The 16,444-nt window shown below is 39.6% G+C and overlaps 1 protein-coding gene across 3 annotated transcripts in view; it reads left to right on the forward strand.

Moving 5' to 3' along the window:
• Window positions 1-16,444, forward strand: part of asap1a (ArfGAP with SH3 domain, ankyrin repeat and PH domain 1a) — a 155,409-nt gene that overhangs the window by 126,398 nt on the left and 12,567 nt on the right. For 2 of the 3 annotated variants that reach the window (XM_088918598.1, XM_088918600.1), the window contains 7 exons: window positions 155-341; window positions 3,245-3,330; window positions 6,187-6,302; window positions 6,620-6,687; window positions 7,795-7,902; window positions 10,507-10,732; window positions 13,474-13,644. In XM_088918598.1, the coding sequence (XP_088774724.1) occupies window positions 155-341; window positions 3,245-3,330; window positions 6,187-6,302; window positions 6,620-6,687; window positions 7,795-7,902; window positions 10,507-10,732; window positions 13,474-13,644 (962 nt within the window). The remainder of the gene's footprint in view (window positions 1-154; window positions 342-3,244; window positions 3,331-6,186; window positions 6,303-6,619; window positions 6,688-7,794; window positions 7,903-10,506; window positions 10,733-13,473; window positions 13,645-16,444) is intronic. The other variant, XM_088918599.1, reaches the window with a different exon arrangement.

The raw sequence follows: 16,444 nt of genomic DNA on the forward strand, positions 1-16,444 counted from the left end.
TTAAGAACTGTAATTTCCAGCCATAGCTGTACTGCCTTATTTTCAAACTTGATGTTCCTAAAAAGGCTCTAAATTTAGACAAGAAACTCAGTGGTGTTCCGGTAAGACAGAATCCTTAGCTGCTCTTTGTTTTGTTGTTTGCTTACATCGACAGGACTGCGCGCAAAGAGTTTATCAACGCTAAATACGTAGACCACAAGTTTGCTCGGAAGACCTGCACTTCAGCGGCCGCCAAGATGAGCGAGCTGTTTGAAGCTGTGAAATCCAGGGATCTACTTGCACTAATTCAAGTCTATGCAGAGGGGGTGGAGCTCATGGAACCACTGCCAGAGACTGGCCAGGTGAGGGCTCCTGCTGTGACTGTCAGTCTGCTGCTCTGGCCTCAAAGGGAGTCGAATGACTTTGACCAGCAGAAGAATTCTCTTGTTTCTGCTTTAACCTTTAAAAAAAACATTCTGAAGAATTCTGAAAATTCTTTCAGTGACACTGGAAACATTTGTGCCTGTTGTCAGGCAGACTGTAATGGCGAGAAAATGATTGAAAAGAGACAATGGAATGGGAAATGATAGTGTGCTCTTTGTTCTGCAGCAGTATTTATACTCACTGCTTTTATGGTTAAAAATAAAAGACCAGAAAGGCTAAACGCTAAAAAGTCATCCATTCACTTCAGTTACATGTGACAGTATTTTCCGTTACTCACTCTTGTATTTTGTCTTAGAATCTGTTCTGATCCATCCATGAACACAAAATAATTTCCTGTGTGTTCGAACCTAAATCCCAATTTGTTTTGTTATGATCCCAAAACCATTGTATTTCCCCAATGATATTTCTTCCGCTGTGCATGTACTGCACTTAGCTGTTGTTTCCCACTGTTTGTACCATATTGCTGCAATGCACTGGACTGTACATAATTCAGATTGCCTTGGGAATTAAACACAAACACACCTCTTAAATTGTACAGTTCAGTGCATTATTAAAATAGATTGGTGCAGGTGATATGAAAGTCAGTTCTCTGTGATTTGGTACTGTTGGAGTATTCGCAAGAAATCTGGAGAAAGTGGGGAATTTTGAAAAAAGGGTTATATAGATAACTATTATTAAAGGTGTTATTAAAGGTTATGTGTATTTTTAATAATGAAGACTAAAAAGGTGTAATATTCCCAAGAGTAGGTTGTTCAGTATTTGTTTCACACTGTCCATCAGAGCCTGTGTTGAATTTGAAAGCTATGTCTAAGGGAGCTAATATATTTTAAACCTAAATTAACCAGCAGAACCAGCAGAATAATACAGAAAATTTGCATATCCTGAAAAACTTTGTGCTTAAAGCTGTTTCTTGCATATGATTAGCGATAAAAAATATAGTAGTGATGGTGTAGATGTTTGTTTCGGCTGGGACGTTTCTCAGTATTCCTGGACTATAATTATAACTTTTTCAATAAGTAATAAACTTTTATTTGGGAAATCTGTGTATAAATGCATAATGCACTAAAATGGATAATGTATAGTGAATGTCAAAAGAAACGAATCACTTACAACTGCAACATATTCAAAAGATACTCAAACTCTTTTCTTACCGCATACACTGACATTTTATTGGACAGGCATGTCCTAGGTAAATTCATTATGGTGATAAATGGGTAACAGTGAAAGTCACAGGCTAGTAGCTTGTGTTGGAAGCAATGCAAGCTGTACACGTGAGAGTTAATCATTGCACCTGTTGCGGATGCTGTCCTGTCTCGTAGAGCCTATATAAGCATATCCAGGATTTACCTGTACCTGTTCAGTGGTCTTTGTGTGATTGTCGCGGTTCCGCGTGGGGTCGTGCCCCCCACCACCCGTTCCGTCCCGCACACCTGGGGTGCGAATCCGGGTCTCCGGCAAAACGCAACAGGGAACCAACCGCGTGAGCTAAAGGAGACCTCCCTCAGTCCAGGCAGCTGATGTCCCTGCCTGTGGTGCTGACGTCACCACACTAGCTCCACTACATTTGAACCCTAGAGACCACAGGTTATCCCAGCTCATCCCACAATTGTTAAGTGAGGCTGAGTTCTAGAGTGTGAGGCATTCATTCTCAAGAAAGCTGCACGAGGATGTGTGTTGTCCTGCTGGGATGTTTTCATGTCAGCTTGAACCCATAGGAAGGGTAGAAGGCGATGTCTAGATCAGTCTAGCACTGTGGAGTCTCGTTGCCATTAATTGCAACAAGCAGAGTTTGGTAATGGCTAGATACTGTGCCTAGACCTTCACACTGGGATGATGATGATGTGTCAGCATTGGAGAGATGTGCGAGATCATGACTCACGACACATTGTGGCAGACCGCATTTAACTGCAACATTTTGCCAGGTTAGAAATTCTTGGTTGCGATCAATCCCAGAGAATGAGCCTAAGTTTGCCAATTTAGTCCAACCTTCAACCTCTTGATGGCGATGGCACAAAGGCATTGTCCTCTTGATAAGTGGGGCATTTTGGGTACATTTTAAATCACCTCATTACTTGTGGCCAATGAACTCTTGGTAGTGAGGTATGTGGTTTTAGTGCTTTTGCATCTGTCAGAGTCACCTAGGGTGTATCAATCTGTCAAATATGGTCAATCAATCAAAATGAAACCAGGAATGTTTATTCAAAATTGCAGAATTGTATACATAATATATTTAAAAACATCCACACATAAATAGAGTGAGAAGTGTCTTTTACAGCTCAGTTCATGTATGTTTTTATGTTTATTTTGGCCAGAGATTTTATCTTTTAAAGCATTAAACAGTTACTAAGTCATTCACAATTCTTACTAAAAATAGTTAAAATATTTAACTGTGTAGCTTAAATATTTCCTTTCCTCTTTGTGAGTATCATGGAATTCATAAATATTTGTCTGAAGACTCCCATGTGTTGAGATGATCAAAAGAGAAACAAAAAAGCAAACTGAGACTTTGGGGATTTCACAGACAAAATTGCTTTCGTATTCCATAATTGTAGTGCCTTTTTTCTTTTTGTCATCAAAGGCTTATTCAGTCTTCAGAGCAAAAGCAGTAAAAGCTAATTCCTTTGTTTAGAGCCAAAATAAGAAACCCATGTTTATTAAGAAGGGGAAATTATTTAATGTCTGCAAGGAAGCTTCACACCTTAATTTCATAGTCCTCTCAGCAGTTTTTATTTTTATTTTGGTGTATTTGTTTATTGAAGACGGGGTCTAAACCCTACTAGCACATCTTCAGTACTGTTTTGTTTGTTGTTGTTTTATTCAGGAGCCAGGAGAGACAGCACTTCACTTCTCAGTGCGGACTGCAGACCAGACCTCACTGCACCTGGTCGATTTTCTTGTTCAGAACAGGTATGGATCAAATGAAAACAGAGGACTACGCAGTTACAATTAGGGAACTGTGACAGGGGGTGTTTTTTACAAACATTTCTGTGATTAAATGATGCACGTGTGTGGAAAACTATTGTTATACTGTATAAAAGACCAATATTATCACACCCAGGATTAGACCCATCAACCTTTTATTGACATTATAACATTTAAAACTTAGTGTTAAATAAGTTCAAGAGGAAAAGGTACTATGTCAAGGTTAAAGTTCATGGTTCAGCTTGTTCTCAGCTGCCACCAGAAACAAGGAGTCTGAACAATTTCACCCAGTCTGAAAGTAAACAAAAGTAGTAGGTGGCCTTAGTCAATCGGGGGGAAAAAACAACATGAACTGCTATATTTCCCTAAAGACCGCCATTTAGCTGTGATGTCACTTTGTGGTAAAAACACTTGCAAAATGTTGCGAACCTTTTTTTATTTTGAAAGCTCTTTTTCTGTCAATGGCTGTACATACTACTGAGGTTGTTTTCAATTTATCATGCCAATGTGCGATAGTGTGCTTTTCAACACTGATTTGCTTTTTTTGTAAGGAGAACAATGAAAGAGAGCCTTCAGATAAGCCAGGTCAACTTTCTGTTTCTAGTGGTTACTTATCTGTGTGGTCATATTAAATCTACAAGGTACAGGCCCATAGAAAGTAAACATTGATACAAAACAGTAGTATTTTAATTTATTTGTGGTTCATTGTTTTCGGTGTGATCAGTAAGATTTTTGTAGGACAATACTGGTACTATTGGTAGTGGTATCCTGTTATGCAACTTGATTATACTGTTGTTGATATCTGTTGAAATATAAATCACACTAAATCCCGCAGGCTATGTCAGAAGATATTGTCGGTATTTCACTTTTTTGTGTTTTTTGTGGTACAAAGAAAATTTAATCTAGCTGTCAGAAGAAAACCCTTTAAAATGTTAAATTGTTAGTTATTGTTGCTGGAACCAATGCATTGAAAACCCCAGGTTTTCAACTAATGCTCTTTTTACTGAAGCACTCAAAGAAAAATGAGCTTAATCTGAAAACTAATTGCTTCAAATGGGAGATTGCCAATCTGTGGTTAAACTGTTCTATACATACAGTAATTCATTGAGTTTTCTTTCTGTTCAATTTTTCTCTTCCTGTGTTCCCTTTTATATGAGAAAGAATGCTTCAGAAAGATTATTGTAAACAAGTAAGGTTAAATTGACAAATTCTTAAAATGATTACGCAATGAAGTGAATGCTATAATTTGTTACACATTATTGGTTGTTGACAAATTCACTTCTTTAGAGTCAGCACTATGCAGTGTTGACCAGTGTTGCATCTCCTTAACTGGAAGGAAAAAAGTCATTTGTCTAAAGGCAGCATTAAAGACTTTCCAAACATACAAATGTTCTACCTTCTATGCAATTAGTGAAACAAAGATACCAAAAAAGGACATAATGAGCTCCATGTCATTTCCTAAATCCCAATCCAGAATGTATTTGCACTTCCGACACCCCTATCCTTCTGGAATAAGAGTGGAAATAGAAACTATGGCAAAGACCATTTAAAACTGAGAACAGGTGGCACTTTCTTACACTAAGGGTAGTGGGAGTCTGGTAGAGGTATTGATAGGGGTGATGGGCAAGCTGGATGGACCACTTGGCCTTTCGTACATGATATGTTTTTAAAATATGTCTGTAACCTCCCTTCAAGCTTGATCTTCAGAAGTAACTGCAATTTTAACTTTAGCTCCGCACCAGTCTTCCATGTGTAAGAACATGCAAGTATTTTGTTTTAGCTATGATAAAAGTACGGAGCCAAGTAACTGACCAATAGCCCTTATCCCAAATGTTGCCCATAGCAAAATTTAAAATTAAGCACACCTACACCTCAAACTTTTTTAAAGTTAGCCATTTAAAATATAGCTCTAGCCCTGAACACAAGCTTTAACAGTACCTCAGACCCTAATTATAATGTTATCTGTGTGGTAGCTTTGATCTAAATTGTACTTGTTAGAAAGAGCTGGAGTTAAAACTATCTACAAGTATCCCCAAAGTCACTCTTGCCTTTAATAGCAACCCTGGATCCATGTAATGACACCCTGGTCCATTGCTAATTTAGCGCTTCTTAATTCTGGTTCTGGTTACGACAAATGCTGCTAGTTTTGGCTGTAGCTGAGCTCCCTTTCGTTGACAGTAATTCAACTCTTAATATAGCTAATTATCTGCTTAATATTTATCATTCTAAACAGCTGGACATTTTTAATATACACTTAAAATGTAGTAGGTAATCTCTGGCAGATGAAGAACATTGTGAACATTGTTTTATTTCAACCATCAAGTTAATCAGCAAATCTGGAGGTTACCAGGACTGAGCAACCTTGCATTAATGTACAGTAATGCTTGCTCTTCACATAGACGAAAGGAAGGATTTAGAAAATAATTGGGGCTAAATTTGAACAGTAGGTATTCTTTTTTGTGGCTATGGGTTTATCATTTTCAAGAGGAATAAGAATTTTTCAGCAAAGGGGTTCTTCCAATTTTTAATCCCACTATATTTTACCATTTCAAATTTTTATTATTATTATTATTATTATTTTTAAAAAAGCAATTCTCAGTGGTAAAAAATGCAATCTGGGTCTGGATGTGATGGTAATGTCAGACCTTTTGATATTTTTGCAATTTCAGGTAGTAACAAACACCCTCCAACTTGAATAGATAACCTGCAGTTAAGTAATTTGTCACTTTTCAGAATCCTTTAAACCATGCTGTCTGCTGTACAAAAAAAACAGCTTGTTTCTGTCTAGATAATAGGTTTTTGTTCCCTGACAGCACTTTTTATTTCTTTTTTGTGTGTTAGTGGCAACCTGGATAAGCAGACTGAAAAGGGAAACACAGCACTACATTACTGCTGTGTGTATGAGAAACACGAATGCCTCAAGCTCCTCCTGAGAGGAAAGCCGTCTACCGATATAAGTGAGTCTGTCTCTCTTGAGCCAGGAACTTGGAAATCCTGTGGTGCGAAGAGAGCAAGCACATTAATTGAAGATAAAAATAAACCTAAGCAGAGAAAAAAAATATATCTTTGGGTTTTTACTGTCACCACATGCAGTTGTCATCGTCACAGTATTTTCACTTTACCTGGGCAGTGGCTGAGTGTTTGTTTAAAAAAAAGGTTCAGTTGAAGAGTCCCTAACTAGTTAAAGGGGAGAGGGCAGATTATTTTTTTTGCTGTTTTCAAAGAAAAGATCCATTCCTAATGCTTCCCTAGTGAAAGCTCTTCATCCTTGCAGCAAATCAGAATGGAGAGACGGCACTGGATATTGCCAGGAGACTGAGGAATTCACAGTGTGAAGAGGCAGTAAGTATTTCATATACTGTAACACATTTTTTTTAAAAGCTTCATATTGTTGGTCAGCTTAGAAGGCAGTCTAGTGTAGTGGGTACATCTCTGGCCTCATACCTGGTGGGTTGTGGGTTAAGTCCCCAGTGCAGACGGGGACCTTGACCCCAGGTGCTCCAGTCTATCCAGCTGTATTAGGGAACCTGTTGCTGCAGACACATCCAGGGGGAGAGTCGTGTTCTCTGCCCAATGAGCCATTGTGTGTAGCTTGAATGGAATAACCTACTGACCTATTTTTTTTATAGTAAGTCTTCCTTTAACCAAAAGTGACTTTCCAAAAAACATGGAAGTGTCTGTCATCATTAACGAGAAGGTGAAAAACAAACCTGTTTGTGAGAAGTTACTCAGAACAGCTTCTTTGAACTGAAAACATAAATTCTGACATGTATTGGTCAGAATTGGTCAGGCTGAGCATTCTGGTCAGCTACAGTCTTTAATCAGTCCTTTGACTGTCCAATATTTTAGTATTCTCTATGAAAAATACTATATTCCCTATAAACCCATTCAATTGTTATTTCCAAGAAGTGTTTTTACTGTTGGATTGGGGTTTTATTTGCCTAGTAATACCCCTACACTGGACTTCAAATCTTTTAAAATTAGGTACTCATAGTAACTAAGCGCTTTCAAGGAACAAGCTCTTATCTAGCTGAACACCAATGAATGACTTTCTTATGTGCCATGAGAAACACTGTTTCTACCACTAGGTGGCAATGATAATCATGTTGCAATCATTTGTAATGTATCGGCAAAGTTTGGATTCATTCATGTAGTTTGTGAGCATGTATCCATTCCCTCCTGCATTTTATTGTATTTTTTAAATTTGTGATATTAGTTAAACATCAAATATGGTCAGCGCAGCATTTTCTAAATGTTATTTCATGAAAGACAAATTCAGGTAGTATATTTCATGAATGTTTTAGCACTACCACTGTATCATGGACTCTAGCCGAGTTCATATGAAAGGAAAATGTGAACGTCAGACGCTGAATGTAGCTTGCTGATTGATTATTGCCATACCGTGTGCTGTTACTAGGTTCACTACAATCTCTCGCATGCTTCCCTCAGCTAGTCCAGGCTGCGGCTGGCAAGTTTAACCCTCACGTTCACGTGGAGTATGAGTGGAACCTGAGGCTGGAGGAGATCGATGAAAGCGACGATGACTTGGATGACAAGGTGAGCACAGGAAGCAGACCCACGTCGCAGCTCGACTCATTTCCACTACAAACAAGAGGCAAGGGGTTTGTTACCGTGCTCAAATAACTGTAAGGTGAAACCTGTGCATTGAACAGGGAAATTCAATGTGGAACATATGCTGGATCAAAGGAAACTGGCCTTTGGCTAGCAGCAATGCACTCCAGAGGACACCACATTGGCTCAGTGTGACCGTCTGTGTTAGCGTTGGCTTGTTTGAATGGAAGGACAGCGTACTGTACATAGCCACAGTAAGCTGCCCGATCCCCACATTTGTTTCCCTCTGCCTTATTTGTGTGAGCACACATTTTTATTACTACACAATACACAACACACATTTTTTATGATGCAGTTCTTTGAAAAGGCTTACTCAGCACCCAACAGTGCAGTTGTCCAAACATCCCTTGGTACTGACCCTGTGGTGTAAATTTCAGCTTTCTGCATGACTTTCCAAATATCAAACTATCAGGTGTCGATGTGTCTGTGCCTGCTCCATTTTATGCTTTGTAACTTGCTCGAGCCGTTTCATTTCTGTGTCAAGACTTAAAACGTTAATGTGGATCTCTTTAAGCATCCCCTTTTAGCCATATAAATATCTGATGCAGATATTTCATCATAGTTCATACAGCAGCCATCTTTTTAAATTTGTCTTCTCAAGGTTTTAAAACCACTTTCAGTCCATTCAAAAATGGGAAAAAAGAACATGGCAGAGCATGAGAAAAGGTTGATGGTTTAAAAAGTAGTGTTTAATATTAATATTTTACATTAATCAATGTAACTGACAACACAAATATACCATTTGAGAAAAATCAAGACAAAGATGCTTAAATAGTAGCGGAGAGTAAAAACAGCCTAAGAGATCAAAAGCCCAAGATCCAATAAAGGTCATCATGATTAACTTGTAAAGTAACTGTAGCAATGTCACTGCTAGTCAGCAGGTATTCTCTGTTCAGAAATATACCCACACAATCAGACCGGATCTATGGTCCAGTGGCTCTGTTACTCTTTAAGATCTTATGGACTTGCCCACCTCTCTTAGGTCTGCCAAGCTGCAGGTGTTGTCGTGCTGTCTCCAGAACCAGAAAGCCAACTTACTGTGACACCCCGAAGTTCTCTGATGTTCAATTCAACTCAACTTTATTTGTCATTATACTTACACGGGTGCATAGTATAGTGAAAAGTGTTTCTCATTAGTCTCTCAGGTGCAGTATATAAATAGAACAGAAAACAACACAATAGACAGTAATACAATAACAATAACAGTGTGTAAACAACAGTAAGGTGCCAGTGCAAATCGTCAAAACCTGTGCAAGTATGCAAACAAACAGGACAAAAACAGTGCAACAGTTTGTGTTCCTCGTTGATTCCCCCACGATTTCAGATCTTCTTTCATGTTTAGGGATTTCTGTATGCTACACGGCTCTAGATCTCACTGCACATCTCAGACAGTAGCTGCTTCCGCAGTAGGTCTTATGCTACAGGTTTTCAAAAATTCCATTACTTCAGCAAAGTATTCATTACTTCAGCTCTGTTAACCGCAGTACTGCTCCTGTACAGGATTATTGTACTTATTCCTATTCACCCCCTTCTGGGTGACAGAAAGCTGTTCCTCTTGTCCCCTGATCCATCTGGGAAGCAGAGGGGGTGAGGCAATCTGACTGTGCTTTTCAGGGACAGCTGTCCTCTCTGCCCCAGGGACCCATTGCCTGTCATCCTAGCAGCAGGGCTCTTTTCCTGGGTCGCTGTCCCATCTCTCCCAGCTTGTTTTGTCGTAGGGAGGAAAGCCATGTCGCTCCTGCATTAAGAAATAGGTCGTCACACCTGGTTACCATTATCTGGACTTTTATGTCCGTTACACTCTCAGGGTCTGCGACAACCCTGCCTTGAAGTGGTGCTTTCTCTCGGCGCTGGGTCTTCGCTGCCTCAAAGCTTTTCTAGCTGAGAACCTTCCCTGGCTGAGGGGGGGAGCAGAGGGCTCCTTCATACACCATGTGGCAAATTCCACATGTCTGATCATCGATTAATATTTGCATTCTCACGTGGAACACCATACTGCTCCCTGAATCTTGTGCTCTGCGGGGTGTTGGTGTTGGCCCCGTGTTTCCTGTATATCAGACCAACTGTTAAAAATACAGAAGACCAGAAAGAGCCTAACTTTAGACAAGCCCAGAGCTTGTGAAAGAGCTGCAGGAGTCTGATAATGTCTAACAAACTGGATCTGAAATAATTCTTCATGGCAGTCTTCTCATTGTGGTACTAGAATGTGCATAGAGTCAAGAAAATTTACACACATATCTGCTCCACTAATAATTTGTTTCTCTGGAGTTACTAAACATGAGCTTACAGTTGCTAGATATAAATCCAAATATGGGAGGCCAGCAACAGATTTAACAGATATTAAAGTCAGGTAAGTTGGAGTCAGGGCACATTTTGAGGATTTTGCTTGCCGTTACACTGTTGGTAAGGAATCATGGTTACACATTTGTACCCGGGGGGTACAGAAAGGCCAGCGTGGGCCCCAGGAAGTGAACCAGCAGCTGAGCCAGCTGAAATGTGTCCTGCCTCTTTGTTCGTTTGCCCTTGCAGCCCAGCCCGATAAAGAAGGAGCGCTCCCCCAGGCCGCAGAGCTTCTGCCACTCTTCCAGCCTCTCTCCCCAGGACAAGCTGGCCCTTCCGGGCTTTGGCAGCCAGCGTGACAAGCAGCGCTTGTCCTACGGCGCCTTCACCAATCAGATATACAGCGCCAGCACCGACTCCCCCACTTCACCTGGCATCGATGCTCCTCCTCTTCCTCCCAGAAACGCAGGCAAAGGTAGGCACGAGACTGGGACTTCCGTGGTTCTGCTGCTGTCACGCTTGATCAGCTTGGTAAACCAGGTGTGAGCTATGGTGCTGTCATGAGAATACATTGTTATTATTCTGTCTGCTGGTTACTTTACATACATAATAGATAGGGATGGCTAATAGGTGTGGTGTGGTCCCTCCGATACTGTTGCCTAAGGATCATACATCAGGAGTCGCTTGGATTCAAGAAGAGAATGGCAGACTGATCCTTTTTTCAAAGACAAAATCATCTCACCCTTTGTGCCTGCTTGTGTGGTCTTGGCTCAGATTTATACACTCATAATAGGAGTCGGATCCTTTCCACTAATCGTGATGCTGTAGCACTGCACCTCAGGAGCACAAAACACTGTGTGGTTACGTTTGATCCATAGTACTATTTTTTATTTTTGTTTAATAGGAAAAAAAAGATTTTTCTGCTTTAACAACAAAGATTTGCTTGGTTTTTATTGGCTTGCAACACAGATCTTCATTTGAAGCTTTTCTTTATCCACAGTTTATGCAAAGTGGCAAATATGCAGGTAGTTCTTTGTGTCTTGATCTTTTTTTAATTTATGAATCCACGCTGTATGAAACTCTCTGATGGACTTGAATGGCATAGCTGGAATGTCGCAACGAAATGTCTTTTCAAGGAATGCTTCACGTTTATGGAAACAGAAGCAAAGACAATTTAGTTCACTTGCAATATTACCTGTAATTTCTGCTTATGACGTTATGTGTATGAAGTTATGTTTATTAAGTTTCTAAGGATCTGGAGGTAAGTAGTTATTTCATAAAGAGCCAATTCCAGGAATGACTTTGCTCTGGGATATCTGTAAGTATGGAAGTTGATTAAGTTTTGAAAAATGACGAAATTCAATATTCCTATGCTAGATTTCATAGAAAAAATTGTCAAAGTAAAGGTAATTCTTAACGTTCAGTATAAAAATTAAAGCAAAGGAAGTATGAGCATTTTATACAAGTTTAAAAAAGTTTATACAATTTTTTGAAGACCTAAAAACTATAAAGAGTTATGGAAAAGCATCATCACCATCACTTTCAATAACTGCTTATCCAATTCAGGGTAAATGTGGCCCAGAGCCTATCCCAGGAAGAATTGGGCACTAGGCAGGTTATACCCTGGATGGGACACTAGTTCATTGCATGACACTCAAAGACACCAGGGACAGTTTCACAGAAGCCAATTAACCTACCAGCATTTCTTTGGACTGTGAGAAGAAACCAGAGCACCCAAAGAAACCCACGAGAACACAGGGAGAACATACAAACTCCAGACAGGTAGCACCCCAGCAATTGAACCCAGTACCCCAGTGCTGCAAGGCAGCAATGCTAACCACAGCACAACCGTATTGCCCATTAAGGAAAATCTTGAGACACAAATTAGTTTCAAAACAGAGGGCCGTATCAAACTGTTAATCGGTGATTTAAAATATTGTACAATGCCTTCCTGCATAAAGTGTACTTATAGCACACATGTAGCAGATGTACTGTACTTGATCTATGCATACAAAACACCATGAAAAAGGTTGTTTTTAATTGAAAAGTTGTATCACTCCCTCCAATAACACTTCCCAATCCAAACAAAACCCAGTTCTCTTTGTGCTCTAAACTAAACTTCTTCTACATATTCCTCCCTATCAATAGTTGGGCAGCTAAGATGTTTTTAACTGTCACCCACCAAACTGTCTTTCACCAGTTGGTCAGTGTTAGAGGATGGCAGGTCACCCCTCACTGATTTGTGGGGAATGTGGTTCAGAAAAGGTCTACCATCTTACTTTTCCTCTGTTGCAAGGGCCAAAAATGCATCATCAATCATGGTAATGTAAGTGAATTTGACTTCTTTAAATGCCAGTGCTGTGATCCTTCTTCACTTCATGAATGTACATCTAATGAGAACAGAAGACTGTAGCAGCCAACAGTAAAGACATATCTAGAGTAATTTAGTTCAATGTTGCTAAACTAAAAAAATGATATTAGAAAAATGCATTTGAACTTGCAGTTTGTATTTTTGGCATATTCAACATGATCAAGCATTAAAACACACAGAGAAACAAGGCACTGGCTTTAATTGATTAATTAATCTGAAAGGTTAAAATAATAATCATGTGGGTCAGGGGTTACACAGTATAAAGTTTTTTGTTGGACTCAATACTGTTTTCTTCAGCATCGGCCTCAACATTTTGAAAACTGTCAAGTATGTGTTTCCTGCACATACTGCAACACCTAACTGTTATGAGTTTGTGGCACCCCGATTCTATGTCCCACAAGTGGTAGCTCCATCTCTTTAGGGTTATATTCTTAAGCACAGCTTTACACTTTAATGAGGCATCTACTGAGAAGTCTTATACACCTGTATGTTCTAATATGGGTGCATACAAACAAACGTTCCTTCCACAGTCATTTGTTTACTCATAACATTTTTTTTTAGTTACTGTCGTTTGTTTCTGGGCACGTCAACATTGTATTTTGTCGTCATGTGGTTGTTTCTTGTTGCATGAATCCCTGTGACCATGAAGTCTGAAGCCGAGATTCTGCTGCTCCTGCCCTGGCCTGTTTTTGAGCCAGCACCCCACCCCAAACCCTCCCTTCAAAATAATCCTGTGCCATACCTCTCTATCCACAGAGGAGGCCTGATGCTGTCCACCGATGGCATCAGTGTGTTTGCGTCTGGGGTCCTGCTGTAGTAAGCCTGTGTTATCTGTGCTCTTCTAGCTCCTTCTGGCCCTCCTTCCACCCTCCCTCTCGGCTCACAGCCCCCCAGTGGCAGCTCCACCCTGTGTAAGAAGAGACCGCCGCCCCCTCCCCCCGGACACAAACGCACCCTCTCTGACCCGCCAAGCCCTCTACCTCACGGCCCACAGAATAAAGGTGGGATTCCTTGGGGTGAGTCAGTAAAAGAAAAGAAAGAATGAAAGCAAAAAAAAATACCCACGAACACCGGGGTCTCTGTGCGGTGTTTAGTGTAGTGTTTCCATGACTGCACTGCCTAAACCATCGCTGCTGTTGCCAACACGACACCACAGGGTTCCTTGTTTTGCTTAGACATTGCCAATTGCAAGCTGAAAGACTCTTAACGCTGTGAACAAATAATTTTACATTCTTTCTTGTATCAGTTCTCAGTTTAAGCTGTTTTTTGTATTCTGTTGATACTGGGGTCAATTTGTAACTAAGACCTAAAATGTTGATTAGATTTCCACAAGAATCAACTCAATAAAACAAGTCTCTTATGAATTTCTGAACATGTGAGCCAAAAACAGTGCCGGTCCTTGTCCTACATAACTTCCCCCGTTCTCTAGGATTCAACAGTGAAATCTGTTTAGAGCCATCTTTGTTTTAACTCTTTCTCATCTGTTGTACTTTTCTGTTTGGTGAGACAGACTGCTGAAGTATTTGAATTGCAAATGTTTCAAAACCGAAAGCTGAAAATACATTTTTTGAGTAGCGGCATTTGAAAATTTAAAAATTAAAAAACTATATATAAATGAGGTTTGAAATCTTAGCAATACAACAGTAGATATTTCCTGGGTTTTAGCTGTGCAAGGAGCTACAATATAGACAGCATATTTAGGCCTACATTCAGAAAACTTTAAGCACTGTGCTTGTGTTTTTTTCTTAATAAACAAAACACAATGAAGCCATAAAACTGTGACACAAATCAATGAGGAAGATGATCTTAAAACTCCTGACGCCTTAACCTTTTAAAATTTTAATGTTGATTTCATACCCTTAGCAGTTAGATTTTTCTAAAATGTGTTAAATAAAAAGTAAAGGGAAGAACTTTGTGAACAGAGATACACGGAGTGCATTCCAGTGATAGTCTTTTCTGTTCCTGAATGAACTGTTTTCAGTTCTTAGAAACTTAATTTAATCAGTTGTGTGTGATTAAAATGAAACTTTAGGGTTCATAAAATTATTTCTTCAAAGTCTTTCCAGGCACTGGCCTGTTTGGTTTCCTCAGGTGAATTCAGGAGCGCAGGGGCAATGGTTCTGAGAGCAATCCGCGGCATAAAAAGAAATAAAAAAAATTGTTCTTTTCTCATTCCGATACAAATAACAAAAGAATGAATCACCTCTGAAAATGAGACAGTAATTGTTGCCAACTTTGAAAACGGAATTCAAGTCTCTGAATTCTGGAAAAAAGACCAATTTAAGGAAGGGAAGGGTCAGCATTGAATAACTGAAGATAGAAAATTTAGGAGCATTCTTTGATTTAGAAAGTCGTGCAAAACCTGAGATCCTCCAGCTTCCACTTCCCAAATCCCGATCAGCCATAGATAAAAAAATCAAGAAAAGAATATTTAAAAATAGAGTAGGTTTCCATGGCTACCTGTAGTCAGTAATGCTTATGTTGGCATTTACCGTCTATAACTTATAAGACTTAACAATATACATAGATTGCATGAAAAAATATGGTAATAAGACCATATGTAGGTCTGCACCCATTCAAAACGTTGATCCAGCTGCCAGATGCAAACTCCAAACTAGTCAGTTGAAGGTAGCTTTTTCTAGTGAGATATGGAGTTTGGCAGGCAAGTGAAAATGTAGAATTAATTCAGGCCCAAATGTAGTTTTTACAGGATTGATTTGCACAGGATGAGTCTTTTTTTTTTGCTTTTTGGGTTACAAAAATAACAGTATTGTGTCCATCAGTCAGTTCATTGCTGGAATGGGATCATGCAAGAAAAAAATATCATTGAGGCAAAGCCTATTAATGAAATAAAAAATAATATTATTTTTCATCCATTTAAACAATAGTATGAATGAGGAAAACATCCCAATTCCCATTCAGGGGAGGGGCCACAAAGTTGTGCTTCCCAGTCTTTTCAAACCTTTCACTTGAACGCCTGAAAAGTCCTGAGATCTGGTTACCGCTATAGCCCAGTTTGGAATTTAAAATGATAAATATATTTCTTGTCCTTCAGTGTCAAGTCCTAGACTGTTTTGTGGGACAGTGTTGTGTGTCGAGAGCATGTCTTTCCTGTCTACCACACACTTCCTTTTAAAAGCTGTAACCCAGCAGACCTTGACTTTCCAGTTGCTTTGTTTTTGCAACCGTAAGCAGCAGGCTGTGTCATTTCCAGACGTGTGTTGCCATTTTATTGTACATTATGGTGAACATGTGGCGTGAGGCAGTCAACTCCATGATGTCTTTGCGTTTTCCACAGTAAGACGTGTCCTGAGGAGCAGATTGTCTGCATCTCCATTTTCATACTGTGTGGGAGCACTGGTCTGATTGGCTGACCACAGAACATGCACCCATGTAGTTGTATCAGGAACATGTCACTGAAAACATATAGTACTTCAGCACATGTGAGCAAGAGCTGTTCACAAAACATTCACCATCTAGCTAAGAGTCCTTCTTACTTTCCAATAAGAAAATGACACTTTGAGGTAGACCTCTCAGGGTGCTCTCCATAAAGTCTGCAGATAAGTGAATTCTTTCTAGGTTTCTAGTGAATTGAAGGCTCAGAAATCGTATTGCCACGTCATGTAACATGCTATTTGGTCAAAGTGTGTGTAGGGCCAACCCAGAAATCCAAGACAGCCATCTCTCAGCCAATAACCATATAAATAATAAATAATATAACTATTTTTATTCAGATGAGTCACTGTGAATCACTCTGAAAAGTGAACAGTATACTTCAAAATGTTAATAATAATTATGCTAACATTATCATGTGGT

This window comes from Atractosteus spatula, chromosome 6 (genome assembly GCF_055471065.1).
Source record: "Atractosteus spatula isolate fAtrSpa1 chromosome 6, fAtrSpa1.hap1, whole genome shotgun sequence".
NCBI classification, from domain to species: domain Eukaryota; kingdom Metazoa; phylum Chordata; class Actinopteri; order Semionotiformes; family Lepisosteidae; genus Atractosteus; species Atractosteus spatula.